Raw genomic sequence first — 24,901 nt, 5'->3', positions numbered from 1 at the left:
CCCATTCAGGACGAGTCTATCGTCGAGATCCTAAAAAGTGAGCCAGTAGGGCTGACGGAGTTATCATCCCCCAAGCATGCAGATTTCGCTGTTACGCATCTTGAGCCTTGAAGCATGCGTCGATCACCGTGACTAGCCATGGCTGATGTCAAAGGGGCGGAACTCATAGTATTGTGGCATTGAACGATAAGAAGGTGAGTAGCATCACCAAACATTGCTTGCACTTCCATTCAGTTGACGCCTACTCGAAGAAATATGGCAAATGGCAACTGCAAATTTTCGGAAGGCTAATAAAACAAACGGAGAGCCACTCAAACTGTACTCACGCACACATCTGTCCTCTCATAATCTGTTCTCTCATCATCTCCTTCCTTGGTCCTGCTCAGCACCTCCACCGCAATACCCAGAATCACTTCCGATTCCTCTGCTCCCTCTGCCAAAGCCGGATAGCCGTGATCGCCGCCATCAGCGCCCACCGATCGCCCAGCAGCCCGCTCGCCCCGGTGCCCAGATACCTGAACCGCATCCTCGTCCCGTCGCCGCCGCCCCAGCCCACGACCCGCGCGAACACGGCGACGACTTCTTTCCCGTCGCTCGTCGCGTGCCCGCCGCCCACGAACTGCGCGGAGCCCGGAGGCAGGCCCGGCGGGGGATCGCTCGACAGCCGCACGAGCTTGTACCCGTACGCCGCGGCGCCGAGGCCGGCGATCGCGTCGCCGCGCGAGTGCCGCCACTCGAACATCTCCCTGCGCGGCGGAGGAGTGTGGGGATCTGCCGGGCCGACCTCGATGGAGAAGAGCATGTTAGGCGTCCACCCGCCTGCCGCGCAGAGCTCCTCGGTGACGACGGCCATGCCGCCACCATTGAGACCTTGCCCGCCGCCGCCGCCGCCACCACCAGATGGATCAAGGGCTGGCAGCACGATCTGGTTCGGGCCCTGGTTGCCGAAGCTAAAGTCCTTGGCGGCGGACGCGAGGGCCGGCATGCGCGTGTCTGGCCCGCAGTGCAGGATGACGTCTGGGTTGCCGGACCAGCCCGAGTGCTGGCTTACCGCGTATAAGGGCCGGGTGGAGTGTTCGCCGAGCAGCAGGTTGGTCTCGAAGACGCTGCCGAAGAGGGCCCATTCTGGGGGAAGAAGTACCGCGGTTGTTGCTGTGCTTGTGCCGATATTGGCGCGGATGGCGGCGGTGGTGGTGGTATCGCCGAAGATGAGGCTGATTGTGGTTGTGATTGTAAAGAGTTGCTGTTGGTGCCGTTGCTGGCGCTGTAGGGCGGCGGCTCGTCATCTGTGTTCACCGGCTGTGACTTCTCGTCTGGTACGGGCTTCTCATTTTGTGGTGGCTGCTTAGTGTCCGGGGCCTTCCTGGAGAACGGATTCGTGCTGTGGAACGCCATTGCGGATGTACAAGAACCGACATAGAGTCTCGGCAAAGCGTACACAAAGAAACCACAGACCGTGAAGATGAAAGGGTTCCGGAATGAAATACGCGATCGACGAGGAGTGCTGATCAACCCGGAGACACATGGACGGACACAAAGCGAAGCATGGAGGATTACCTGCTGACGTCAAGTGGGGGGACGAGGACAGCACGCTGCTATATTTGGTGCTGCGCCCTGCTGGGTGCCAGGAGTAAGCCGGCTAGCCGGCGCTGATCTCGCCATCCTCCAGCGGATCATGGGCTGGCAGGGCATCCACAATTCCTAGGGAACTCTGTTACAAGGTCCTCCTGGACAGTTGGCAGCATTAACCACAGACTTCATGCATTCACAACACTGCCACCAGATTAAAGTTCGCCAACCAAAAACCCCCACCGACTGCACGAGTCGCGGTTCACGACGGGCCTCCTGGCCATCCTAGCTGCAACCTCATCAACAAAACCCCCTCAGCTCTTGTAGACCCTACCATCACAGGTCTGCGTCCACTTGTCCAGGTCATACGTCTTGATGAGCGTCGAAAACCCCTCGCCCCCTTTCGGCTGGCAGTACTTCTTCCTCTTCGCCGCCGTGGCCACGCCTGCATCCGAGCCCGCCGCGGGAGGGTACTCAACGTGGAACACGGCTTTCCCCTTGGCAATGAAGGGCTTCATGGCGGTGCACTCGTTGTAGCTCGCGCACTCCTCGTTGACGGCAAAGTGCACCACGTCCACGACATCGGCGATGATGGCCAGCGCGTTCTTGAGCCCCGTGGCCATGCCGAGCGACGAGGCGTGGGACGCCATCATGCGGACCAGGTCGATTGAGTCCTGCTTTCTTAGGGGTGGGTTGAAGCCGCCGCCGTTCTGGTTGGCCTGTTTTCCGGTCAGTCCAATAAAGAAATCCCCTGTTCGAACCTGCGAGGCCAGGCCAAGCCAAGAGCCGTTCACACAGGAAGAGGTGAGGTGGAAGTGTGCACTGACATAGCCATCCATATTATCCGGATCGATCCCGTCACAGCCCATCTTCGCGGCTAGCTCGATTCTCGCGCGGATGATTGCCCGCACCCGCTCGCTGCGGATATCGACCCATCGCTCGTCTGGCCACTCGGGCAGCGTGGCGCCCAGGTCGCGCTTGTCATACTGCCCCGAGTCCGGCCGGTACGGCTCATATGTGCCCGCGCTGAAGTAGCAGATGATCTTCTTTCCCTGGGCGTGCAGCGCGCCAAAGATTGTCTTTGGGTCCGCGCCGTTGTTGGTGTTGGTGAACAGGTCTCCATCAACGACGGAAACTTGCTTGATAAAGGGCGAGGAGGGATTGATCTTGCCGCCCAGGATGATTTGCCAGGGTGTTCCGGGCGTAGGCCGCCAAGGAGCGACACTGGCGGCATCAGTAGCGATTGCGCTATGCGTGATGCTGGCGATTAGTAGCAGCAGTGTGTTGATTGATGAGAGTGGAAGCATCGCTGGGATTGGCAATATGCAGTTTATGGGTTTGGTGAAATCAGTACTTGCCGCGGTGTCACAATCTGCTATATCTCGAGACGAGACCGTCGGCTTTATGAGTGCCCACGTGCCCAGCGGGTGAACAAAACCTTGACCAGCCAGTTTGTCCAGATGTCTCATTCTAGACTGGCTAGTGAGTAATACGAGCCACTTTGGGGCGCAGAGAGTTTAATGTGAGACACAGCCTCGACCTGCCAGCTGAAGAACCTGGCCCCACAAGTTCTCCTAAATAGATCGTCCATAATCAGCCGGCAACTTCGCCTCATCGAGCTGAGCATGTCGTTTGGCATTGATGACCCCTTCCCTCGTAAGGCTGCTCGCCCATAGGCGCGGGGTACGATTCGGGTGAGCCAAAAGGGCCTAGTGTTCCACATGGCATCGTGGCGCTTAGCGCGAATCCTTCGGGACCTCCTGGCTCATCTCACACCATGGAGGGTGACGAATGTGGAATAGCTCAGAAGCCCAACGGATTCGACTAGACGCCTCAAAGATTTTTATACATTTGGTGCTTGAGTACCGAACTCAGCCACGACCACATCGGCTATAAAGGAGAGCTCGCAGTCGTCCCTTCATATGGCTTGCGGGCCGGCAACGTGCAATACGACCTCAATGTCATGGGTCGTCAACTAGCGCCGCTCGGCAGAATTCTGCGCCAGATTCAGACCGTGCGGTGCAGGGCATGAGGTCACTCACCTGAACCCACTGTTGAAGGACGGGCAGCCCGACAACAACTCTGTCCCGTGCCAAGGATATTCTACACTGAATGCATCGTGACCAAATAGCATGGTACATCAGCCTTTGCAGTACAACCATGAGATAAACGATGGCTTGACCGAGCACCGCATATATATTTTCGAGTGATCAAAGATAAATAGGTATTTCGCCAGAAGTGCTTAACAGTTGGATCCGAATAGCCATTCCGTCCATCGATACCACCCCCTAGATTTTCCCACGCTCCAAAAACTTATTTGGGATATCCACGTACTTCGCCCTGATAAATTCGCACAGGTTCTTGCCTAGCGCATCCATAGACGAGGTGCTGTTGAACCCGCGATCCAGGTGGTCCCGCACCAGGAAGTGCACCGCGCGAAGATGCCGCATCTCGAACCGGTCCACGCCGTGGCCGAGGTACTCCTTGCCCAGGAGGTCAATCATCTTCTGCGTGCTCAGCAGGCTCCTGAGCCAGTCCCACTCGTCATCATGGCGCACAAAGAAGCCGACATTCGCGTCGGACGCCTTGTCGCCAGAGCGACCCATGACCACCCAGCCCAAGGGGCCGCGCGTCGTCGGCCCAAACGAGCCCAGGTCCGCGGGGTTCGCCGTGTCGTACGAGTCCTGCTGCTTGCTGAAGGGCTTCGTATCCGTCGGGCTCGGGATATCGATCCTCTCACCGGACCACTCGAGACACGCCTTCTGCCGGATGAGCGACTGCGGCAGCAGGGTCGGCCAGTACTCCCAGATCGGCTTGCCCGAGGACTGCCGCCCGTCGGGCACCACGCTGGCGCCCGGGCACGACGTCAGGAAGTTCTGCATGCACCACCGGGTGAACGACTCGGCGCCGCCCAGGCTGGCCCACGACCCCATGCCCAGGATGGACGGGTCCTTGGTCTGCACGAAGATGCGGAAGTCGACGGTGGCCGAGTCCTGCGACTCCGGGTCCGCGGGCGCCGAGCCGATGAGGTGGAACTTGAGCACGGAGAACTTGTCAATGTGGTTGCGCATGGCGTGGCGGATCTGCTTTTCCGTCCACTCGGCCTGTGGTGGTGAGGGTCGGGTATATGTTAGCACACTGGCTAAACCAGCAAACTTGGGAGCTGACACAAGAGTTGACCAAGCCGACGACTCACCTTCTTCTGGATGTCCAACCCCACAAAGAGGTAGTGAAACTCTGCCTGATAGCCGCCGTGCCCCGTGACCCCGACTTTTGTCGTCGGCGGAGGCGGCACGCCCTTGACCCCCGTCATCAGCACCTGGTCCTTGCCAATCTGCTCGAGCTTGATATCCTCAAGCCGGGCGACCACGTCCGAGTTGTAGTACAGCGGGCCCTGGATCTCGTACACGAGCTGCGAGGTCAGCGTGCCGACGCTCACCTCGCCCCCCGTGCCCTTCTCCTTGGTGAGCACCGCGTCGCCGTTGCTCTCCACCGCGGCAATGGGGTACCCCAGGTTCTCGCACCCGTCAAACAGGTCCTTGAACCCAGAGTAGTAGCCGCCCGTCGCGTACGTCGAGCACTCGATCAGGTGGCCCGCGATGAGCGCGCCGGCGAGGGCGTCAAAGTTGCTCGCGTCCCAGCCGTGCCACCACGCCGCGGCGCCCACGCAGGGAGCGGCGTCGGCTACGCGGCCGCAGATGACGACGTCTGCGCCGGCCTCGAGGGCTGCGGCGATGCCCATGCCGCCCAGGTAGGCTCTTGACACAGTAGAGACTCCGGTTAGCGAGAGAGAACATGCTAGGTATCATGTGGACAGTCAAAATGAGAATGGAAAGGCAAAAACCAGAAACTCACTGCGCGCAGATCGGCTCGTGTCCCCAGTCTGCCAAGTCCTTCCCCGTGTCCAGGCTCTTGAACTTCTCCCCCTTTGCCCGCAGGGCGAACACCTGCTCCGACACATCGTCGCCCTCGACCCACGCGACCTTGAGAGTGAGTCCCTGGTTGTTGATCTCCTGCTTCACGAGCCGCGCCAGCTGTTCCGGCGCGCTGGCGCCCGCGTTGACCGCGACCCTGACATTGTTCTTCTGGCACCAGGGTAGCGCCGGGGCCAGGCTGCCCATGAAGGACGGGTCGAACATGTCGAGCAGCGCTGCCCGCGGGTCCTTGGCGGCTGCTTCCGCGTTGCGGACTTTGCTGGTGCCGTGGATGGCGATTGTGCATTCGGACATGTGGTCTGGTCTTGTTGTCAGTATTAATCATTGCTCGTACAGGGAGAGGGTAGATGTGGGTATAGGTGCATGGCTCTCATGGCTATGGTCTTGAAAGAACAAGAGCATGTTTGATGTGGCCACACAACTTACCTCCGACAATGACATCGACCTCGCCAGACTTTGCAAGGTCGTGATACGCCCGCTGGCGGTCGGCGAAGCCGCCGGAGCAGCCGCCGATGCGGACGGCACGCTTTGTGGTGGCGGACGGCATCGGAAGGGCAGCACTGTTTGGTGGACCGGAGTGTGTTGATCTCTTGAATCAGTACATGAAGAAACCACACAGTTCAGGAAGCGCTCAGAAGAATAGCCAACGCTTAAGCTTCTGTTGTGAATAATCTCAATATGCATCGGTCACTTCTGGAATGTGCTGGTGGAGCCTAGTTAAGTCCCGGCCGGATTACACACACAGAGAGCTCCGGCACGGACTGCGGCTAACGTTTCCCAGGCACACCCCAGCTACCGCACTAGGTTGCGTGCCTAGTCCCGCCACCCACCATTTACAGTGTCACGACACCTCGCCGCCCCGTTTTGGCATGGCCCCTGTCCTGTCGCTTTGGGGCAAAGCTTATTCCCCGCATCGCATTCCGTCGGCCGTGGGCCCTCGGGAGCGAACTCGAGTTTTGGGGGGGGCCAGGCAGGGTCCCCCGGAAGCCGATACTCGGTGGTGGGGTTCTGGTGTTTGCCCGGACGTAGTCTTCCTGTGCCGAGCTGGGGGTACGCGAACGTCATCGGCCCGGGGTAATCACAGTGACTTCCACGGCCGAGGAGGTTGTGATATCCTAACAGGCTTCGACAACGGCCAGCAAGGTGCGGATGTCCACGAGCTTGTTCCATGATCAATCCGAGGGTGGTGATTCGCGGCATTTTATGACAAAGGACGAATTGGGGTCAAGTGTCAGTTTCATTGAGCATCCGAGGCACTAGCAAAGCTTCATGAAGAACAACACGGGCCGTAAGCGGGCACGAGCTCGGATTACCAGGCTCGCTCGGCAACGGTATCCTGGAAAGCGGCAGCATGAGATTGAGGCCCCGACCTCCACCATGTGAGCATAAAAGGCCATGGCAAACATGAATGCCGGCTCGCTCGAGTAGTGCGTGGGCACAACCCCATGCAGGCCACCAAGATGATCCATATTGATGTTTCAAAGACCGGCCAAGCCCAGTCCGATATTGATTGGTAAGGAAGCACACTGTATACGCCCGCAGTCCCATGACCGCGAGACTGGCCCGTTTAGAATTCTGATATTCCATGAAACTCCTCCCTCCGTAGCCGATAGCTGCACAGCCAAGAAAAACCATTTACCACCTAGACCCGCAAATCACTTGATGATACTCAGATACATCCTGACCCAGTCCACCAGCGGCGCCCACTCGCCGCCCCTGACCGTGCCCTCAATCTCGACAATCAGCGCCGCCGTCCACCCGCGAGCCCACCACCGGTCCTCGAGGACCTGGAAGCAGCCGAGCCAGTACGCAAAGACGGTCAGCGCGGCGTGGTTGCGCCGCTGCAGCTCGTCGACGAAGCTCTGCGGGAGGGTCATGGGCCAGCCCGTGACGAGCTCGAGCCAGTCCGGGCACCGCGAGAGCTTGTACATGGTGCTGAGCGAGTACCTGTTGTCGAGGCCCGAGAGCATGGCGGCGATGCGCGGGGTGCGCTGGATGTGGGCGTCTAGGGTGTGCAGGGCCTGCGTGATGCCGTGCGGCAGGGCGGGCAGGGTGTCGTAGTTGGGCACCGCCATCAGGGGAAGGAACTGGGACTGGGTCAGCCAGGATATCGACTCCTGCGCGATGGTCTGGACGGCCCGGATGCGCCGGATGAGCTCGACAAAGAGGTCCAGAGTGGATTTGATCGGCGGGAGGGTGATGTGCTGTTGCTGGTGTTGGTGTGGTGTGCCTGGGTCTGTGAACCCGGCTGGGGAGGCATGGTTGCTGTTAATGTTGTGGTTATTGTTGTGTGTAGGCGGCTGGATGCCGCCGTTGATGTCGAGCGTCGTGAGGATGCCCAGCTCTTCGGGCACGTCGCGGGACACGAACGCCCAGAAGGACACCATCATGGACAACGGGAAGATGGCCCGGCAGCTCTCCGGATCGAGAGACCTCAGCAGCACGACGAGACCCTCGAGTGCCTGCCGCTGCTTGTGCAAGGCCACCGAGTGATAGACCGCTGCCGCCGAGGGCCCGTGGGTCGCACTCAGAGTCACGATCCGGTGGAGGGCGGCGGTGGTCAGAAGTCCGTTCATGAGGGCCGGATGGGCAAGGGCCTCGCGGAAGATGACGTCCCGCCAGACGAGCTTGCCCTCGGCGCGGCCCCAGAGCGTCTTGTATGTGCAGGTCAGGTAGAAGTGCAGCAGCTCCATGTCGACGACATAGCCGTTGGACGGATCTGCCAGGCCTGGGCCGATGAGCGGGGTGCCTAAGGGGGACTGGTTCATGCCCAGGGAGCCAGAGGCGCCGACAGAGGTGTCGAGCATGCCGAGCTGGCTGGCAGACGGGAGGGGACCTCGCTGGGCATGTTGGTAGCTGTTGTGCTGTGCGGTCCCGGAGGAGTGGCCGGCGGCCGAGAAGGACCCAGGCCCAAAGGCTCCGGTGACGCCGCCTGGGCCGGCGCCGATCGTGCTGCCACCGCTCGAGGAGCCGGGTGTGGTGACGAGGCCTGAGCTGGCCAAGGTGGTGCTCGGGGGGTTGCTGCTGTTGCTATTGTTGTTGTTACTGGAGGCATTGTTGTTGCTGGTGGTGCTGCCGCTGCCGGCCTGGCCTCCGCCGGGCGAGCCGTAGACCTCGTCGAGGTAGGAGCAGTGCTCGTGGCGGCGGCGGCAGCGGTCGCAGCAGGGCAGCGTCTCGTCGCACTTGACCTTGCGGTGCTTGCACTGGACGCAGCCGCGGCGGGACTTTGTGTGGCTCTTCATGGCCGGTGGCCGGGGGCGGGCCCGGGCATGCCCTCGCTCGGTCGCTCGCTCTCGGGTTGCGATCTCGGGTTGGGGCCGCACTTGCGACGCGACTCGCTCGGGTTGGCGGAGTTGGAGGAGGGGGACAGAGGGTCGTATCCTGCACAAAGTCAGCATGAGCAGAGCCGCCCGCCGCGTCGTTGGTGGGTGGCGGCCCTCCACCAGACCCGGCCCAAGCACGCAAGCCCCTGACTCAGGGGCTGGGCCAGAGCCAGGGGCCGCCCCAACACCTTTGCAGCAGCTCGCATCTTGCCGTGGTGGAGGCTGAGCCCTGTCCTTCAGCCACACTTGATCAAGGCACCAGGCATGGACAGATGTCGCCTCAGCCACTTTCTCATCTCGATGTTCAATTTGTTCCAATACTGTGCACCTGGGTGCATTTGTGCCATGGGTGCATCCCACGGCCGAGTGGAGAGTAATTTGGGCTGGCCCGAGCAGCCGGAAAATGCCGTGTCTGAGGACAATGTCATTGCGCTTGCGAACAGCTGCAAGGCTCGACAATTCATCGCTGATCCTTTGAGTCAAATCAACGATAGCTCAACTCGGACCATGCGTGATTGGGGCCTCAAGTTCAGGTCGCTTATTACAAAGATGGATGGAAAAGAGAGACCTTTCAGTCTTGGAGGTGGAAGCAATGAAACACAGGGGTCGCAGAGCTGAGCAGAGTCTGAAAGAGGAAATACAGACACGCTTCCAGGCTCAATCTCATAGGTTTGCACGGTGAAATGCCCGAGGTCGTTGGAGTAGGTCTCAGGGGGGCCATACACCAAACACCAACACATGCAGGGGGAGGACAACGGCTCAAGAGAGCGGTCTCGCTGCCGCGCGCTTACCGAAACCTACTACTCTGCCGTCCGGCTCATCAAGAACCTATGCTGGGTATCTCTGAGCACAGCTCGCATCATGCCAGGGCGCAACCATCACTTCTAGGACTGCGAGCATCAGCTCACCACAGCCTGCAAGATGTCAACAGGAAATGGCAGAGACACATGGAGGGCGGTCGTGTTCACAAATTTAGTGGCGGCTTACGCGCCCAAGCCGCCTCTCGGCACCAACAGAATTTACCGCGGGCAGCTTCCCCTGCGTCAAAACACAGCCAACAGTTACAGGTGAGGATATAACCAGTTGGTCTATTTTGTGATGGTGCACGCGGGACGCTTGGTGAGCAACGATTCCGATGGACAAGTCGGTGCTGTATCTTGCTCTTGTGAGGTGTGGTTGGTTATAAGATCAGATGGCCGAGCTCCAGAAGCAGCGTGCGGAGACTTGACCTGGGCAAATCAGGATTCCTTGCAACGATACAAGATGAGCGGTACAATTCCAATCACTCTGCGCCAGCTGGCTGGCGAATCGAATCGGCTCATAGACACCATCAACGAACTCTGCCGGCATGGTCTGGATTGCCATGTCGACCCACCACAGATCGTTGTTGTTGGTGACCAGTACTCAGGAAAGAGTTCTGTTCTGAGCGCCATTTCTGGAATTCCGTTCCCAGTGCGAGGCACCACAGGTCAACGATTTACCGTTGAGACGGCGTTCACAACAAGCAACATATCAGCCATTCGAGCTCACGTCCACCGCGTTGATGGCAAGACTGTCATGATCTGCAGAGATGATGCCAACGCAGATTTTGAGAACGGCTTGTTGACCCGAATCATTGATGAGGCTGGCCTCAAGATGCGGGATGTCGATGGGTTTTCTGAAGACATCTTGAAGATTGAAATCAGCCGGCCTGACGTTCCGTCCCTGACGCTGGTCGAGCTACCTGGTCTCTCTCAGTCGGACCATACAAAGAGTCCGATCGAAAAGCAAGTCAGGATGCATCGCCTGATCGAGAAGTACATGGGCCGGGCTTCGAGTATTGTTCTGGCCGTTGTTGCCGCCAACAGCAACATCACCAACCTGTCAGTGCTACACAGACAGGTATTCCAGTACGTGAAGGGCGGCTGCCGCGCCCTCGGTGTCATTACGAAACCCGACCTCCTCACTCGAGGCAATCCTGGCGAGGCCATGGTGCAACTTGCGCACAATGAGACCCCTTTCTACAAGCTCGAGCTGGGATGGCATGTACTTCGGATGCGAACCCAGGTTGAGAAGGACGACACGGATGTTGGGAAAGATTGCATAGAACGACACCTGTCCCTCCAGGCGCCGTGGAGCACATTCCGGCACGCAGATCGAGGTGCGGAGCAGCTACGAGTAAAGCTCAGCGACATTTTCCAGCGACATCTGCAGAAGAGCCTGCCAGGCATTGCGGATGCGGTTCAAATAAAGCTCAGTCAGCTCCAACAGAGTCTACGATGTCTCGGCCAGCCCCGAACTGGACTCCCAGAGATGCGAACTTTCCTCACTAAGATTGCGTCCCAATACCAGTTGATATGCTCTCAAGCTCTTGACGCCCGTTACGATGACCCCTTCTTTGGCAACCTATACCCGCCATACTCAGAAGAAGAGCGTGTCAGAAAATTCGGATCTCTCGTCCTTGACCTCAATCGTACTTTCACCTATGTCATGAGAACGAAAGGTTCACGGCGTCGCATTCTCCATACCAGTAGCGGGGGCCCTGATCCTGTGCCCAGACTCGATGCAAAGAATGCGAAACAAGGAGTTGGCTTTGAAGAATCTCTCGAGAGCGACAACGAGGAAATAGGTTGTGACATGCCTTTCTCCTTTTACGTGTCGAAGGAGATTAGACGTCTCGCACGTGCATACAAATTCAAAGTACCCGAGGATATTTGCGCCAAAGATCTGGTCAAGGAACTCGACCACATCGAATCGCAGATCAGGAGCCACGATCTTCCCTCAAACACAAATGAGAAATCAAGTCTTATCCTGTTCCGCGACCAAATCTCGCCCTGGAAGCATATTGCGCATTTCCACGTCAAGCATGTCATGGATTTCGCCAAGTCATTCGTCGAACAGCTCATGTCTCATCTGTTCGCATCCAATGACAACGCTGCGTACTATGCCCTGGTCCAGAATATCGTCGAGCCTTTTTTTGAGGCGAGAACAGCAATATTAGGCGCCAAGGTGGATGAATTGCTTTCCCACTACCAGCATGGCCGTCCGCAGCCGTTTGCTGAAGAATTCTTTGCATGCTTCAAGGCCATGAGGCCGTTCTCCAAGTACTGTTATGTCAGCTCGGAGTTGTTTAATCTGAGATTCAACCCAGAGCTTCTCTCAGCCAAAGGAAAAGCAGAGCTGCTCCAGTACACACGAGACGATGCAAGTCTTCCTTCAACGACCATTACTGACTATGAAGCATATTACCAGGTCAGTCTGAGCCACGCTCGACTTATTAGCCAGTACAATCGTGTTCAGTCTCTTGTACTAATCAAAACGCTCCTGGTACAGATGTGCAATCGGACTTTCGTCGACAACGTCATTATCCTGGCAGTGGAGAATTGTCTAATCCGACAACTTCCCTTTTTGATGACGGCAGAGATGGTCAGCACGATGAATGACGATGAGCTGCGGCTTCTTGCGTCCGAAGCTCCGGGTGTCCGGTTGGAGCGCGAAGAGACCCGAGCGCAGCTTCAGGCACTCGAGCAAGCAGCAAAAGTCTTACGGCCATTTCGGCCTCGCAAGCAACGCAGTATGTATCTGTTTCTTTTCCCCGTCTCTCTATCTGATCAACAACCCTTGGCTCTCCAACCAAATATAATTCTAATTACGCTTTGATAGTAATCTGTGAAATGTCTGATTTCGAGAACTACACCTGTGGCCCCAAGACGCCCTCTGCTGCAGACAACAAAGTCAAGCCAGACGCGGCGAACCCTCCGTGTAGGCCCACGACACCTCCTGCCAGACCAGTGGCACCGTCAAGAGACAAGCCGTCCGCGAGCCCGACACCATCAAGGGAGATGCCGGCGGCAAGCCCCGCGCCGTCCTCCAGCTCGACTTTGCTCGCTTCTGCTGAGAGCTCACCAGCTCACACCAGGGCGCGTCCCGTGAGTTTGGCCAAACTGGATTTTGGGCATGCCTTGACAGTGGAAATTGGCAAGACGCTGAACTTACAGTCGTCTATGGAGTATTCTCCGCAACCTATGCACGAGGAATCCCCAAAGGCTGCAGAGAAGCTCGCGGCAACGGCCAACAGAAAAGACGTCAAACGTCTGGGAACACAGGACAAACAAGTCGCGCAACACGCCGTGAAACCCGAAGCGACGAGTCTGCCACGGTCTGGACACAGTTTTGACTTTAACAAGCTCACTTTGAAGTCGAAATCGTATTCCCCAAAGCCGCCCGCGTTCAAAGTTACGAAATCACTCTTTGGTACTGCAACTGACAAAGCAAAAGAGTCCAGCATGGTTGTATCTGCATAATATGTTCTAGCACTATCATCTGCGCGGGAAATGGATGAAATATAGCTCAAGTGTCATTCGCATATGCTTTGCTGAATTCATTGTTTATTCGTGCCTATTTTGACTTTGATTCCAAGATTCTCAGGTTTCAAGCATAGTTCACGTGATCGTCTCCAGACAACTGCTCATCTGCTCCACTGGAGATGCTCTTTGTGCTTGTCAGCAATCTGCTGAGACTTTTATAGAGTAACTCTCCAATGGCAGTATAGTTGACTGAACCAATCACATCCTCACTGACTACTGAGCATCCAGGAGTAAAGGCAGTTGAGGTCAACGTTTTGTGTAGTTTCAATCATCGCCTCATCAACCCTGATCTTGTGCGCTCGAGAAGAAATGAACAAGGAAATCGCATTCACTTCAATTCGTGGCCTCGACCCGTCTATCCAACAATAACGTCTCGCTCCAGCTCCTCGGCGAGCCAAGAATCCCACCGGTCTGGATCGCATTCGTAGCACTCAGCAATACCTACTCGCTGGCACTCATTTGGAGAGTCGGTATCCTTTGGTGACTCCAGCAACACACCTTCAGAATTATCATCACCCTCAAGCCCACCCGGGGACGATGCATAGTGAGGCCGTCTCTGTTTAATAATTCCTCTTGGCGCCAGAAGCAGACAGCAGACCTCCATGGTAGGCGTCGCCCTCGGAATAGTCCTGTAGAGCGGCATGCAGAACGTTGGCACCGCTTTGTCACCGTCTTCTTGGAGGATCATGTCAAACAACGCTGGATAGTCGAAGATTCCGCGATCTAGAAGCGGCTGCCCTGCCTCCCCGGGCCTGTAGACAGTGACGCATCCATGGCAGCTGCCTGCTATCTGCCTGACCTCGACGCGTCTCAGGTAGCCACGGAGGACCACCCACCCGTCTTTTACCGCACCATAACTTTCGTCGCTCATGTAGCTCAGGCGAAGGTCGACGAGGCGCGCGAGGGGATGACTTCGGTACTCCCCAGGCCACTGGAACAAGATTCGCACCGCACGTGGGAAACTTGTCCAGGACCACGACGGCGCAATATAGCTGCTCAGGACACTGGGGCCGACTGGATCAGTCTTTTCCCAGCACAGGTCTCTGATAAAACTGTTTTCCCATAAGCCCGCATAGTAGCGACATCCCTGTTCATTGGCGATGCTGTCCTTTCGACTATTGAAGAGCCGAGCCATCTCCCTGGCGAGACCGGAGAGGGCGGGGAGCTGGTCAGTCGGATAGGTGAGGACACGCTTGCTGTAACCCTCCACTACTCGGTGCCAGTACGTAGTCTTGGGGGCGCTTGTTGCAAGACTGGGTTGAGCATCAAGAAGGACAGGTGCTGGCGGCTCTTTCAGATCAAACCCCTCAATTCAGATAAAGGATTCTGCCTTTGATCCAAGATCCACGCGAAGCCAGACATGGCACAGACCTCTGCTATGGCGCCGGAAGAAACCTGCATCCTCGCAAGCGGCACAGCTTGCTGAAATGGCCATGGTCGCATGCCGGTACACAGATGCCATCTGGCCTGCCTCGCGTGCCCAGTCTGTGGCAGAGTCCTGGAAGATGCAGAGCCGGTCCACCCACAGGAAACGGAAGCCAAAGGCGGCTCGTCACTGTGCAGGCATCCTGCAGGGTGCGAGGGAGGTGCGAAATTGGAAACCCGTCTCTGAGAGCAGGTTCCATCTCCAATGTGAGCATCACCGTGGACCGTTGAGCTGCTTGGATATTGCTGCCCTTCGTGGCAGACCCCCAGCGATAGCTCAGAGCCAGATACTACAGTGCTGGCTTCTCCTGGTCACCAGCAGTAATGCTGCTAGTCGAGCCGGCTTCTTGGTCTATGGTCGCAGAATCGATCACCCGCACGATACCCTGCGCATCATCAACCCAGATCAACCGGGTAGGCAGCCTAAAGTGCGGCGACGACTCGACCTTGCAATTTGGATGGCTATCATCGCACGTTACCATCCACTTCTTGATCCGTTGGAATGTCTCTGGTGAAGACGTGCTTTGGGGGAGCGGGCGACGAGCCTCCTCATCCGGAACGGCTCCTGCAGTATAGTTAGCTACAGAACCAAGACGAAGTAAATAAGTCATCGCACCGGCAGCTCGTGCGACATTGGCGTCTCCATCAAACGGGTTTGAGATACCGAGCATGTACTTACTGTCATGCGTCAAAGAAATGGAAGTGTATTTAGGTAAAGGTCTCTGAAGAAAGGCAGCTAACACCATAATGCGTTTTAGGCTCGGTGCCTCCGCGAATGTTATTTTCATGCCGTCTCCGGTGAGTCGAGGGACGCCTTTGGGAAATAAGTCGCCCGTGACATTCGGATGATGCCTGTACATGGAGAGCGTGCGGCAGATCTCCAACCAGATTAAGGCACACAGTTGGCAAGATTGCTCACGACCATAACGGCAGTCCATCAGCTCAACACCGAGCCGTGGTGCGAGCGCCACCACTCTTCATCGCCTGTATTCCGCGTGTTCCCTGTTTTCATAGGCGGGGCTGGATCTAACACAAAGGATCTGCAAGGCTCGCAGAGCGAGAGCGTGGTCTTGATGCCGGCTTCGCGACTCACTGGCTTGAAGCATGCAGGCTGGTAAGTCACGCGCGGGAGCGTCGACGCAATGAGCAGCGTATATCTCCCGTCGTCATCGAGTAGGATCTTGGCGCGGCACACCAGTTTTTGCGCCGACTGAGTTTGAGTGTCTTGTGCTCGCGGCTGGGCCGAGATGCGGCTCGCATCTGACGAAGACCGACGGCGGCGAGGGTAGTCCATCATGACACACACACCAACAGAAAGCTCGATGAAAGCTCGATAATATAAAGACTGCTTGGTTTTGCTTGCACAAGGACTTGATCAACTGGGAAGAGGTGGCGAGGATCAGCTGTCTGCCTGGCCATTGCCCCGCACGGCAAGGGTTTTGTGTCGTTTTGTTCCCCTGCAGGTGCCCAACACGGCCCAGTGCCCAGCTTGTTGGTCGCAAGTCCGTCGCGTACCGTGTCTATTTGATCCTGGGTCGGGCAGCAGCCTCCAATACTCACTTATCTGGCATGACACCAGACAAAATGGGAATGTGTACCCTCGGCCTGGCTAGGATGGTAGGTGTTGACTCTGTAAAGACCGCTACGAGACACCATTGATTCAAAGAGCATGAACTCGAGGGTGATATTGCTGGAGCCATCTCCTGGCTGTTGATTCACGTCGTCCTCTACCTCCTCGCTCGGATAATCCCCGGGCTCAGCACAGCGCCACCAAGTGGGCACAAGCGGAATAGCAACTGGGCTGCATATCCCGGACCGACAGACCGCGGAGTTGTTTCCCCGCCGTGCACGCGCCGGCTCACTCCGGGTCCACACGGGCTGGCGAAACTCCGCCATTGCTTTGTATTCACGCCGCTGACTTTTAATGTGTCACAATGGCACACAAGGTCCAGCTGTCCTTTTCACTCGGCCAGAACAAACACCGGGGCCCGAAGTCTTCGAGAGTCTCAACTTCAAGGCATACACTGACAAGGCGCTGTCAGCTTTGACAACACAAGCACAGGGCAGACGAAAGAGACTAGGCGAAAGATACAGGCCTCCTTGAAAATACCCCGCCAGCAAAGCCACTCATCAAGACCACCACCACCATCACCACAAACCTCCCAGCATAAAAAGAGCACCATGGTCCCTCCCGTCAAGACCAGCAAGGACGAGGCGGCCATCGCCCGCGCCCGCGGGATGGCCAACGTCCCCTGGTGCGAGGACTACGAGCGCATGGTCTCGGGCATGCTGTACAGCTGCTTCGCGCCGGAGCTCGAGGCGGCGCGCAGCCGGGCCCGGCGCATCGCGCAGCGGTTCAACACGTACGTCCCGCCCGAGGAGCTCTCGGCCGACCAGGTGGCCGACGTGCGCATGGCCATGGTCCGCGAGCTGTTTGGCAAGGTCGGCGAGGGCAGTTACCTCGAGCCCTGCCTGCAGGTCGACTATGGGTGCAACATCACTGTCGGGGAGAAGTTTTATGCCAATTTCAAGTATGTCCCTCTCACTTTCACCCCCATCATAGAAACTCATGTATTGACGGGGTCCATCATCTAGCTGTGTGATTCTTGACTGTGCACATGTCACCATTGGCGACCGTGTGCTCTTTGCCACGGGCGTCAGTCTCATCACAGCCACGCACGAGACGAGCTTGCAGTCGCGAAGAGACGGTGTCGAGTACGCAGAGCCCATCGAGATCGGGGATGACTGCTGGCTGGGCGCGAATGTGACCGTCCTGCCGGGCGTCAAGATTGGGAAAGGCTGCACGATTGGAGCCGGGGCCGTGGTGTCCAAGGATATCCCCGACTATTCGGTTGCGGTGGGCGTGCCGGCCAAGGTGATCAAGAAGGTTGATCCGATAGACTGAAGTCAAAGGGATACAGATGCTGAAGATGACCAAGGCTGCAACAGATGTATGCTTCGACGATAGTCCGGTGTCAAATGCTCAACAACCTCAAGTTGGGTCAATCAGCCATTGCTTGTCTGTATTAATCTTTTTCTATGAATCCGTCATGCACGGAGTGATTCTCGCTCATCCCTTCTGGCCTCCCCCTTGACCGCCACCGGGAACAGCAGCCAAAAACCCAGCGCCAACACGATCTGCACAACCACAACACTCGGGAACGTCTCAATCCCCAGCCTTTGGATCAGCAGACCGATACAGACGGGCAGCAACGCACCGCCAATCTGCCCAATCATGGCGACATACGTGACTGCACCGACATGCAGCTCCCTGGGCAGAGCGCTCGTAAGCTGCACAATCGCCGAGGGGAACAGCGGGCCGCAGAAGACGCCCATCAGTGCGACCAGCGCGACAGATAGCTTCGCACTGCTGCTGCTCCTCTGCTGCTCCTCACCATCCTCACCACCCTGCTGACCAAGGCCGAGCAGCGCAAAGGCAATACCAAACACGACAACCCCGACAAGATACACTGTCACAGCTCGCTGTAGTCCGTATCGGTCTGTCGCCGGCCCGAGGGAGAGACGCCCGACAGCCTGGCCGATCCAGAAAGCCGAGGACCCTGCGGCCGCGAGTTGGACGGGGGCATTCCGCGCGCGGCGGAGGAAGAGCACAACCCAGCCTGACACGGAGGACTCGACGCCAACTTCGACAAGGAGGAAGGCCGCGCAGATCCAGACTACCGGGTGGGTCAGGATGGCGCGGGCAGAAGACGAAGAGAAGCTGTGATGTGCTGTCGGCTTGGCCGGCCCCCGACTGTCCTGCTCTATGCCGTTCTCATAGGCAATGATGGCTGGCCCAGCGTCGTCAGTATCGCTGGGGCCATTGAGGAGGCTGGTACTTTCATCCTCTGCACCGTTGCTGAGTTCTGTAACGAGGTATGCCCGCTCCTCGAGATACTTCTGGGCCGTGTCGTTTCTAAATGCAATAGCGAGCACGACACCTTCGATGACCGTGACACCAGCCTGTCCAAGCTCATCGCCTATTAGCACATTCCTACCACACATCGTGGTCAGGTAGCAGGCAGGAAACACAAAAGAAAGCCCAACCTACCAGGATATAATACCACACGAACCACTCCAGCCCACCCTGCACCATGACCAGCCCGCCCAAGAGCGGCCCAAGCCCAGCACCCGCCGAGAACGACCCATGCAGCAAGCCGGACACGGTATTCGCGGCCCCTCCCATCGACCCGCCGGCCCAGCTACACCACGCGCCGTCCAGCAGGCCGATGCCGACGGACCCGACACCCAGGCACGCCACAAACACCTCGTACCGTCCGGGGTGCAGTCCCGCGCCGACAGTAGCGAGGAGTTGCAAGGCCGGCCCGACGAGGGCGATGCCCCTGCGCCCGAGGCGCGCGTGGATCGTGCCCGTCAGGCATGTCGCAAGGATGTAGCCCACGGGCGCGACGGTGAAGATGAGCGAGACCTGGGCGTCGTCGAGGCGGTAGTGGGCCTCGAGGGCGGGCAGCATGAGCCCGATGGTCGAGAGGAGCAGGCCCATGGCCGAGAAGGAGAACATGGCCGCGGCTATGCGCAGGGTCTTGCCCTTCGTCGTGCTGACGCCGTCATGGTGGATGTGGTGCTGGTCGTGCGTGGGCCACGGAGGCTTGGGCGTGGCATCTGTGTCTGAGATGCCGCCGTACTGGGCGGACGCGGGCTGGAGGAGAGGCTGCGTGGCCCGGTCTGGGCCTGCTATCTGATCCGGCATTGTACACGGTTCGAACTGTGATGCTGGTGGTGTGTATAGTGATGATGGTGATGCTCCTTGGCTGGGGTACGCCGACATCGGCGGCTAATGGCGGCATCTGGTACGCAAAGAATGCAACGCGATGAGTCGTGCGGTTCAGAGAAGGAAAGTCCTCTGTCTCACGATTCGGAAGCACTGTGCGCTCAACTAGCCGTGCTGCTTTGCGTCGGAACACTCTGTGCAGCCCGCAGCCCGCTCCCAGCTGCACAGAACCGCGCCTGTCCGATGCCTCAAGTCGTGGTTTCAGTATGCGACTAGCAACAGCAAGTGTGGCTGGTGCGGACCAATCGTGTCGTCATGAGGATGCAACTCTATCACAGCAATGCAGCCACAGCTGAGAGATTGAGGCGTCAGGCACATGGTGGCACGGCCAGCTCAGCTCGACGCCCCCTTGGGGACGGCCGGCACATGTTCGGTACAAGAGCATCAGCGCTGGTGCAACTGGCCAAGGGACGGGACCTCCGGGCGAAGAAACCCCGCAGCGTTGCTCCGCCTCCGCGTTTGGGGGCCTATCGACACACTAGGGGTAGGCTCAGGGGGGTACAGAAGTCTGACACAAGCACCTTGTTCGACACGTGACAAAAGGCCATCAATCTCTTGCCGTATAATGGCGTCCAAGAGAAGTTTGAATCACGAGCACGCTTAGAATTCTCGCAAGAGAGAAATTCCAAGACCCTTAGGAGTGGTCTGAGGCCGGCGCCAGCCGAAAGAGGCCAGGGTTGAATTCTGCCGTTTCGGCGCAGAACAGAATGTCCGAGCCTCAGATGTGTATTCGAGAAATAGGCTTGCGGGACCTACAGCATGCCATACTACCCACTGACAAGCCCCGGGCCAACGAAAGACGAGCCCGGCACAAGAGGACTGGAATTGTTGCCCCGTTTGGTCAACAGCTTCGGGAGAACTGCCGCCATTTCAGTTGTGGCGGCTGATGTCAGAAGACTCAACTTTGACCGCCAGAATTTTTAGTGAACAGCTCCAGTAGAGCACCGCAAAGCGAGAGGTCATGAACATGATGTGGTGCCAAGGAGCACGAAAAGCTGACTTTGGGATATTTGTCATCTGGTCGTTTGTCATTTTTGGGATCGCCTCAAATATAGGCAAGGGTATTCCTCAAACCACGAGTTATTGAAGGCTAGGTGCTGACATCCAGCTGTCTGGGGTAGTGCTCGAGTCCTGCCTGCACAGCACAGTCAGCACCAATACCACCCTGGCGCGGGCGCTCTATGCAGCTCCAGGCAGGACATTCTAGTCGGTCATTATTCGCTCTCGGATCCGACGTCTGGAGCATAAATGCTCACTGGCCCATATCCCCAGTCGCATGCGGTCATGCTTCATCCTCCGGAAAGGTGACACTGCAGGCCGCAGTCCCCCTCCCGACTTGTGCCGCGCTTCGCCTGGGCCTGCAGGTTATCGGTCAGCCTTGGCCCAGTTGGGGTCTAGGACAATGCTGGACCTATACGCCGCCAGAGTTTCCGAGTCGCTGGTCCAATGGGAGCTGGTGGAGGACAGCCATGAAGGGAGGTGCCTGGCCCTCGTTCAGCCTTACCAGGCGTGTCCTGCAGGACAATAAGTCTTGAATATTGCATGATCGGATCTAGAGGCCAATTGCAGGAGATCCGAGGGACATCAAGATCTTTTCTCCCGGTTGAAGCGCTCAGTATTTGGAAGTCCATGCCACTTCAGGGACGAACGGTTGGATTTACTCCCACGCATGTGGAATTCTGAGTTGATACTGGCAACAAAAGGATTGCCTGTGGGGCAGTGGAGTTTTCTCATCGTCAATTTGGAATGATGTTGGGCTTCAGGGAGTCTGGCAGAGACTGCGGCGGTTGGCGCGTTGTGCATATCCGGCGCGGGCGGACATACTTGAAGGATCATCTTGGCGACTAGGTCTAGTAGGCAATTCGGTAAAGAAGCATGATAATCGTGCAGCTTCCCATGCCACTAATTAATGATGAGTCATCCGTAGAAACCCTAGTAAAGGCATTCTTGGGCTTGGGGGAAGCAGGCTGATTACCTCATCAGTTCGACGCCTGATTGTCTTGAGCGGAATGTGGATCGTGGCGTTGTAGTCAGAATAAGCGACATGGCTTTCTCGCTGTATTGGTGCATTCGTGGAGATACCTGCTCCCTTGGTGTATCCGCAGCATTCGACGCATCTAGTAAACGATAGCATGGCAAAACATAGCTAGCACTGCGAGCATTCTGCCGAGAGTCCTACTATCCTTGCAGCGGTAACAGTCGCGCGTGTCCTATATGATCCTGCTGGCCAATGACACAGGCCGGTGGCTGACGTTTGGTGGCCTTTGGCCATCGAAGGATCACAGGGCATGTAGACATTACCTCGCCGCCCCATGTGACAACCAGTAAAGTGCCGTCACAGGGCACCGCCCACAGGCGAAAAAGTGCGGCAATTGACTTGCATGTGTATTCCGGCTTGGCGGCCATTCTGGCCGGGGCCCAGGGACAGCCAGGGTCTGGCGCATACTCCACCAGTCGTACGCCGTTGCAAATGAGCGAGTGTCTTGCAAGGCTTCTGCAACGTTACGGGTCCGGGTCTGCGCAGGACAGCAGCGTCGCCAGCCTACGGTTCTGGCGTCGATGAGATGTCTGCACTGCGTGCGGGAGCGCAAACTTGACAATACGGCGGCCTGCCAGGAGACTCTGTTTCCAGATTGGTTAATACTCCTGTATTCGGCCAGGTCAAGTCTCCAAGAATGACTGCGGTTACCCGTCCCTATGGCATTAGCCGACACTTGTTGCGTCGGCTCTGGGTGCTCTCGAGCCCCGTGCGGACTCTGCATGCATCCAACGCTTGGGCAACCTCCGTTGCCAGCCGGGGTTAAGGCTCCATCCACTGCCCCCTGCGGGAACATCCGCGTCCCGCCTCGAAGCGAACAGCCAGCTATGCATGGGGGCCAGAGTCCGGGTAGATTACGAGACTATTGGCCCCATTCGGAACAGGGAGTCTGTCGACCTCACCCCACATCACAGCGCACTATACGAGCTGACTGCTCGACTGTGGTACTCTAAGCCTGCCGAGCTCAGCCAAGTCAAGACGGCTGCATTGTCACTTGTTCTCGGAGGGCGTGCAGTATCTTTTTCTTGGCACGCGGCCGGTAGGCTCTAGGTTGATCCTTCTACTTTGCCGTGGACGATTGCAAGGCTTCTGTCACACCACTGATGCTCTCCTACAGGGGCACCCCTCGTCCAATGCTTGGCTCAGGGTTAGCTTATGCCACGGCATGGACGACATCTAGAGATACCTGCGCATATCCGCGGACGAAATCTTGGCTTCTCAGCTTACTCCAAGTCAATGTCCCCGCAAGCTGTCCTCGGTTCTTTCACCGTCAAGTTGGGGTCCAAGGAATGCGGACCAGCCAATCCCGGCACAGATGACAAACGGCACAACCCGTCCACCTCATGTCAGGCTTTGACAACACTCTTCACCGTCGTGACCTGCCTCATCTGGACTCAAAGCCTGATGTGAGCATCCTTTTGAGGCGCACACACGGTCCCATTCCAGATGGAAGCCTGAAGCTAGGCCACCTCGCTGACTTTACCCCATCCAGTCTGATCCTGCACAGGCACAAGACCGTGATATCTCATTAGGCACAGGGCAACTTCTGAGTCTCGAATTGGCTTGACTCTCTCAGCCACAAACTTCCCACCGGGGGAGGGTGTACCCTGGTCGTGGAGAACAACTAACGTGCTAGTGGCGCCTGCACCCTTGTGCTTGGTGGAAGGGATCGGTACCCAGCCGGCATACTGTTGACCCTTGCAAGCTATCGGATGTCATTGGATGAGCGTTGCTGTTTGGCGAATCCTTCAACTCCCAAGTCCTTCTCACGATGTCTATTTGAATTGCAGGATGCCTAGACGTCGCGAGGTATAAAACCTCTGGACCAGATCATCATCCAACACTCCTCCTCACGGTCTCTCATCCGCATCCTCGCTCACTGCCTTTCTGCCCCTAATCCCTACACATCAACACCTTTGCTCCTCTCCGCCCTCAAGTCCGCTCGACACGAGTTTAACCAAAATGGTCAGAGTTTCTCGCCTCGCAACCGGCCTCGGCGCCGCCGCCAGTGTCGTCTCGGGTCTCACGATCCCTGATGTCGACGAGAATGGTGTGCAGGTCGCGCTGGGTTTCGACCCCACGCAGGCCTTCTATGTGGCCGAGAGCAGCGTCCACACCGAGACTGTCAACTACGACCCAGCCGTGCTGCTCGCCATGGGCGACCTTGTCGCCGAGCCGAGCAACCACACCGACGTTGAGCTGGCTGAGAGAGCCATCTACGGAGCCGATGACCGCCAGAACTGGGAGGACGGCAACTACCCGTACTCTGCGATCGGCAAGGTCAGGTGGTCCAACGGTGTCTGGTGAGATCTCCTGTCTGGACTCAAACCTCGGTGGACTATTACTAATTCGTCGGAACAGGTGCACTGGTACTCTCGTTGGTGAGCACAAGTCCCGTAGAATATTGAGAGTTTTGGGGAGGAGAATACCCAGAATGCAAGGGACTAACATCGGAACCACATAGGTCCCCGCCACGTCATCACGGCTCGCCACTGCACTCCCACCAACGGCGAGAACGTGAGCGTCCGCTTCTCGCCCTTCTACTACAACGGCGAGACCAGATATCCGGGCTCGCAGGTGACGACCTACATCTACTCTACCGACACCTCGGGCTCCTGCCTTTACGGTTAGTCTTCCTCCCAGCCGGAGACCTTTTGGGGGAAATGATGCTGACCATGCTGAAAAGGTCTGGACTGGGCCATCCACATCCTCCAGGACCGCATCGGTGAGCAGCGCGGCTACTTTGGCGCGCGGACCATGTCGAGCCAGTGGCTGAACCGTGACATCTTTTACAACGTAAGTGACCAAGACGGCTACTAGCTGTATTCTGTGTCCGCCCTGGAAAATCATGCTACAACGTATACATTGTGCTAACTCTTCCCCCTCTTGATATAGTGTAAGCACCCTGCAGATATTCCCAAACAGGCCCTCCCCAGGAACTTGTGACTAACCCAAAGGGCCCCTCCCCAGTCGGCTACCCCGGCGACCGCAACAACGGCGAGCGTCCCATCCGCTCCGGCGGTAGCCGCCTCTTCGAGTCGGGCGGCTGTGGCAGCGACAGCCCGACGCTCGGCAACATCGACACCGCCGGCGGCCAGTCTGGCGGCCCCATCTGGTATGTTTCGCACCTTCTTTTGCAGGACCCGTGTCTTTCCCTCTTGCATGGTATTAGGTGTGCTGACTGTGATTTATTCAGGGAGTACCCCGGCACCGGCGACCGATACGTCATGGGCACGCTGTACGGCTCCTCGTCGGCCTCGTCTGGTACGTAGCTGCAAAACTCCGCCACCAGTGTCTTTCTCGTTGCTCTGCTCAAGACCTTTGACTTACTGACACCCGCGTGGGAGTAAATAGTGTGGGCAACCGGCCAGACCCTGGTTAATGCGGTAATTTCCGCCCGCAACGACTTCCGCTAAGCAGCAGCGTCGGCCCGTGGTTGCACTCGCCAACGGCTCCGTTTGTATCCGCGGACA

At 57.6% G+C, this 24,901-nt stretch overlaps 8 protein-coding genes across 8 annotated transcripts; 2 read left to right on the top strand and 6 right to left on the bottom strand.

Annotated features, from left to right (window-relative positions):
* Positions 1-62: 62 nt before the first annotated feature.
* B0I36DRAFT_331675 (uncharacterized protein) lies at positions 63-1,544 on the bottom strand. The gene is made up of 2 exons (XM_046155016.1): positions 1,142-1,544; positions 63-1,106 (listed from the first exon to the last, which is right to left on the bottom strand). Exons 1-2 carry the CDS (start codon positions 1,393-1,395, stop codon positions 410-412), a joined length of 951 nt encoding a protein of 316 aa, XP_046008141.1. The 5' UTR covers positions 1,396-1,544; the 3' UTR covers positions 63-409.
* An 11-nt stretch (positions 1,545-1,555) lies between these two features.
* On the bottom strand, positions 1,556-3,183 carry B0I36DRAFT_331672 (glycoside hydrolase superfamily). The gene is made up of 2 exons (XM_046155015.1): positions 2,397-3,183; positions 1,556-2,288 (listed from the first exon to the last, which is right to left on the bottom strand). The coding sequence occupies exons 1-2, from the start codon at positions 3,036-3,038 to the stop codon at positions 1,884-1,886; spliced, it is 1,047 nt and encodes a 348-aa protein (XP_046008140.1). The 5' UTR covers positions 3,039-3,183; the 3' UTR covers positions 1,556-1,883.
* A 674-nt stretch (positions 3,184-3,857) lies between these two features.
* Positions 3,858-6,051, bottom strand: B0I36DRAFT_376515 (uncharacterized protein; the record flags this gene model as incomplete). Its single annotated transcript, XM_046160461.1, has 4 exons — positions 3,858-4,673; positions 4,766-5,327; positions 5,425-5,803; positions 5,931-6,051. The coding sequence occupies 4 exons, from the start codon at positions 6,049-6,051 to the stop codon at positions 3,858-3,860; spliced, it is 1,878 nt and encodes a 625-aa protein (XP_046008139.1).
* Positions 6,052-6,747: 696 nt separating this feature from the next.
* Positions 6,748-8,819, bottom strand: B0I36DRAFT_331671 (uncharacterized protein). The gene has a single exon (XM_046155014.1). It carries the CDS (start codon positions 8,744-8,746, stop codon positions 7,160-7,162), a length of 1,587 nt encoding a protein of 528 aa, XP_046008138.1. The 5' UTR covers positions 8,747-8,819; the 3' UTR covers positions 6,748-7,159.
* A 1,271-nt stretch (positions 8,820-10,090) lies between these two features.
* B0I36DRAFT_251317 (P-loop containing nucleoside triphosphate hydrolase protein) lies at positions 10,091-12,466 on the top strand (the record flags this gene model as incomplete). The annotated part of the gene is made up of 2 exons (XM_046150603.1): positions 10,091-12,058; positions 12,140-12,466. The coding sequence occupies 2 exons, from the start codon at positions 10,091-10,093 to the stop codon at positions 12,464-12,466; spliced, it is 2,295 nt and encodes a 764-aa protein (XP_046008137.1).
* Positions 12,467-13,445: 979 nt separating this feature from the next.
* B0I36DRAFT_434275 (uncharacterized protein) lies at positions 13,446-15,344 on the bottom strand (the record flags this gene model as incomplete). The annotated part of the gene is made up of 4 exons (XM_046162694.1): positions 13,446-13,802; positions 13,973-14,479; positions 15,078-15,178; positions 15,278-15,344. 4 exons carry the CDS (start codon positions 15,342-15,344, stop codon positions 13,734-13,736), a joined length of 744 nt encoding a protein of 247 aa, XP_046008136.1. The 3' UTR covers positions 13,446-13,733.
* Positions 15,345-17,646: 2,302 nt separating this feature from the next.
* Positions 17,647-19,309, bottom strand: B0I36DRAFT_366524 (major facilitator superfamily domain-containing protein; the record flags this gene model as incomplete). Its single annotated transcript, XM_046159313.1, has 2 exons — positions 17,647-18,561; positions 18,650-19,309. 2 exons carry the CDS (start codon positions 19,307-19,309, stop codon positions 17,647-17,649), a joined length of 1,575 nt encoding a protein of 524 aa, XP_046008135.1.
* Positions 19,310-23,390: 4,081 nt separating this feature from the next.
* B0I36DRAFT_366523 (uncharacterized protein) lies at positions 23,391-24,844 on the top strand (the record flags this gene model as incomplete). The annotated part of the gene is made up of 7 exons (XM_046159312.1): positions 23,391-23,731; positions 23,790-23,809; positions 23,893-24,054; positions 24,115-24,224; positions 24,386-24,543; positions 24,625-24,692; positions 24,783-24,844. The coding sequence occupies 7 exons, from the start codon at positions 23,391-23,393 to the stop codon at positions 24,842-24,844; spliced, it is 921 nt and encodes a 306-aa protein (XP_046008134.1).
* Between the last annotated feature and the right edge of the window lie 57 nt (positions 24,845-24,901).

This window comes from Microdochium trichocladiopsis (assembly GCF_020744255.1).
Source record: "Microdochium trichocladiopsis strain MPI-CAGE-CH-0230 chromosome Unknown B0I36scaffold_9, whole genome shotgun sequence".
Taxonomy (NCBI): Eukaryota; Fungi; Ascomycota; class Sordariomycetes; order Xylariales; family Microdochiaceae; genus Microdochium; species Microdochium trichocladiopsis.
Note: the sequence above shows the minus strand (reverse complement) of the source record. Positions and strands in the feature narration are given on the sequence as shown.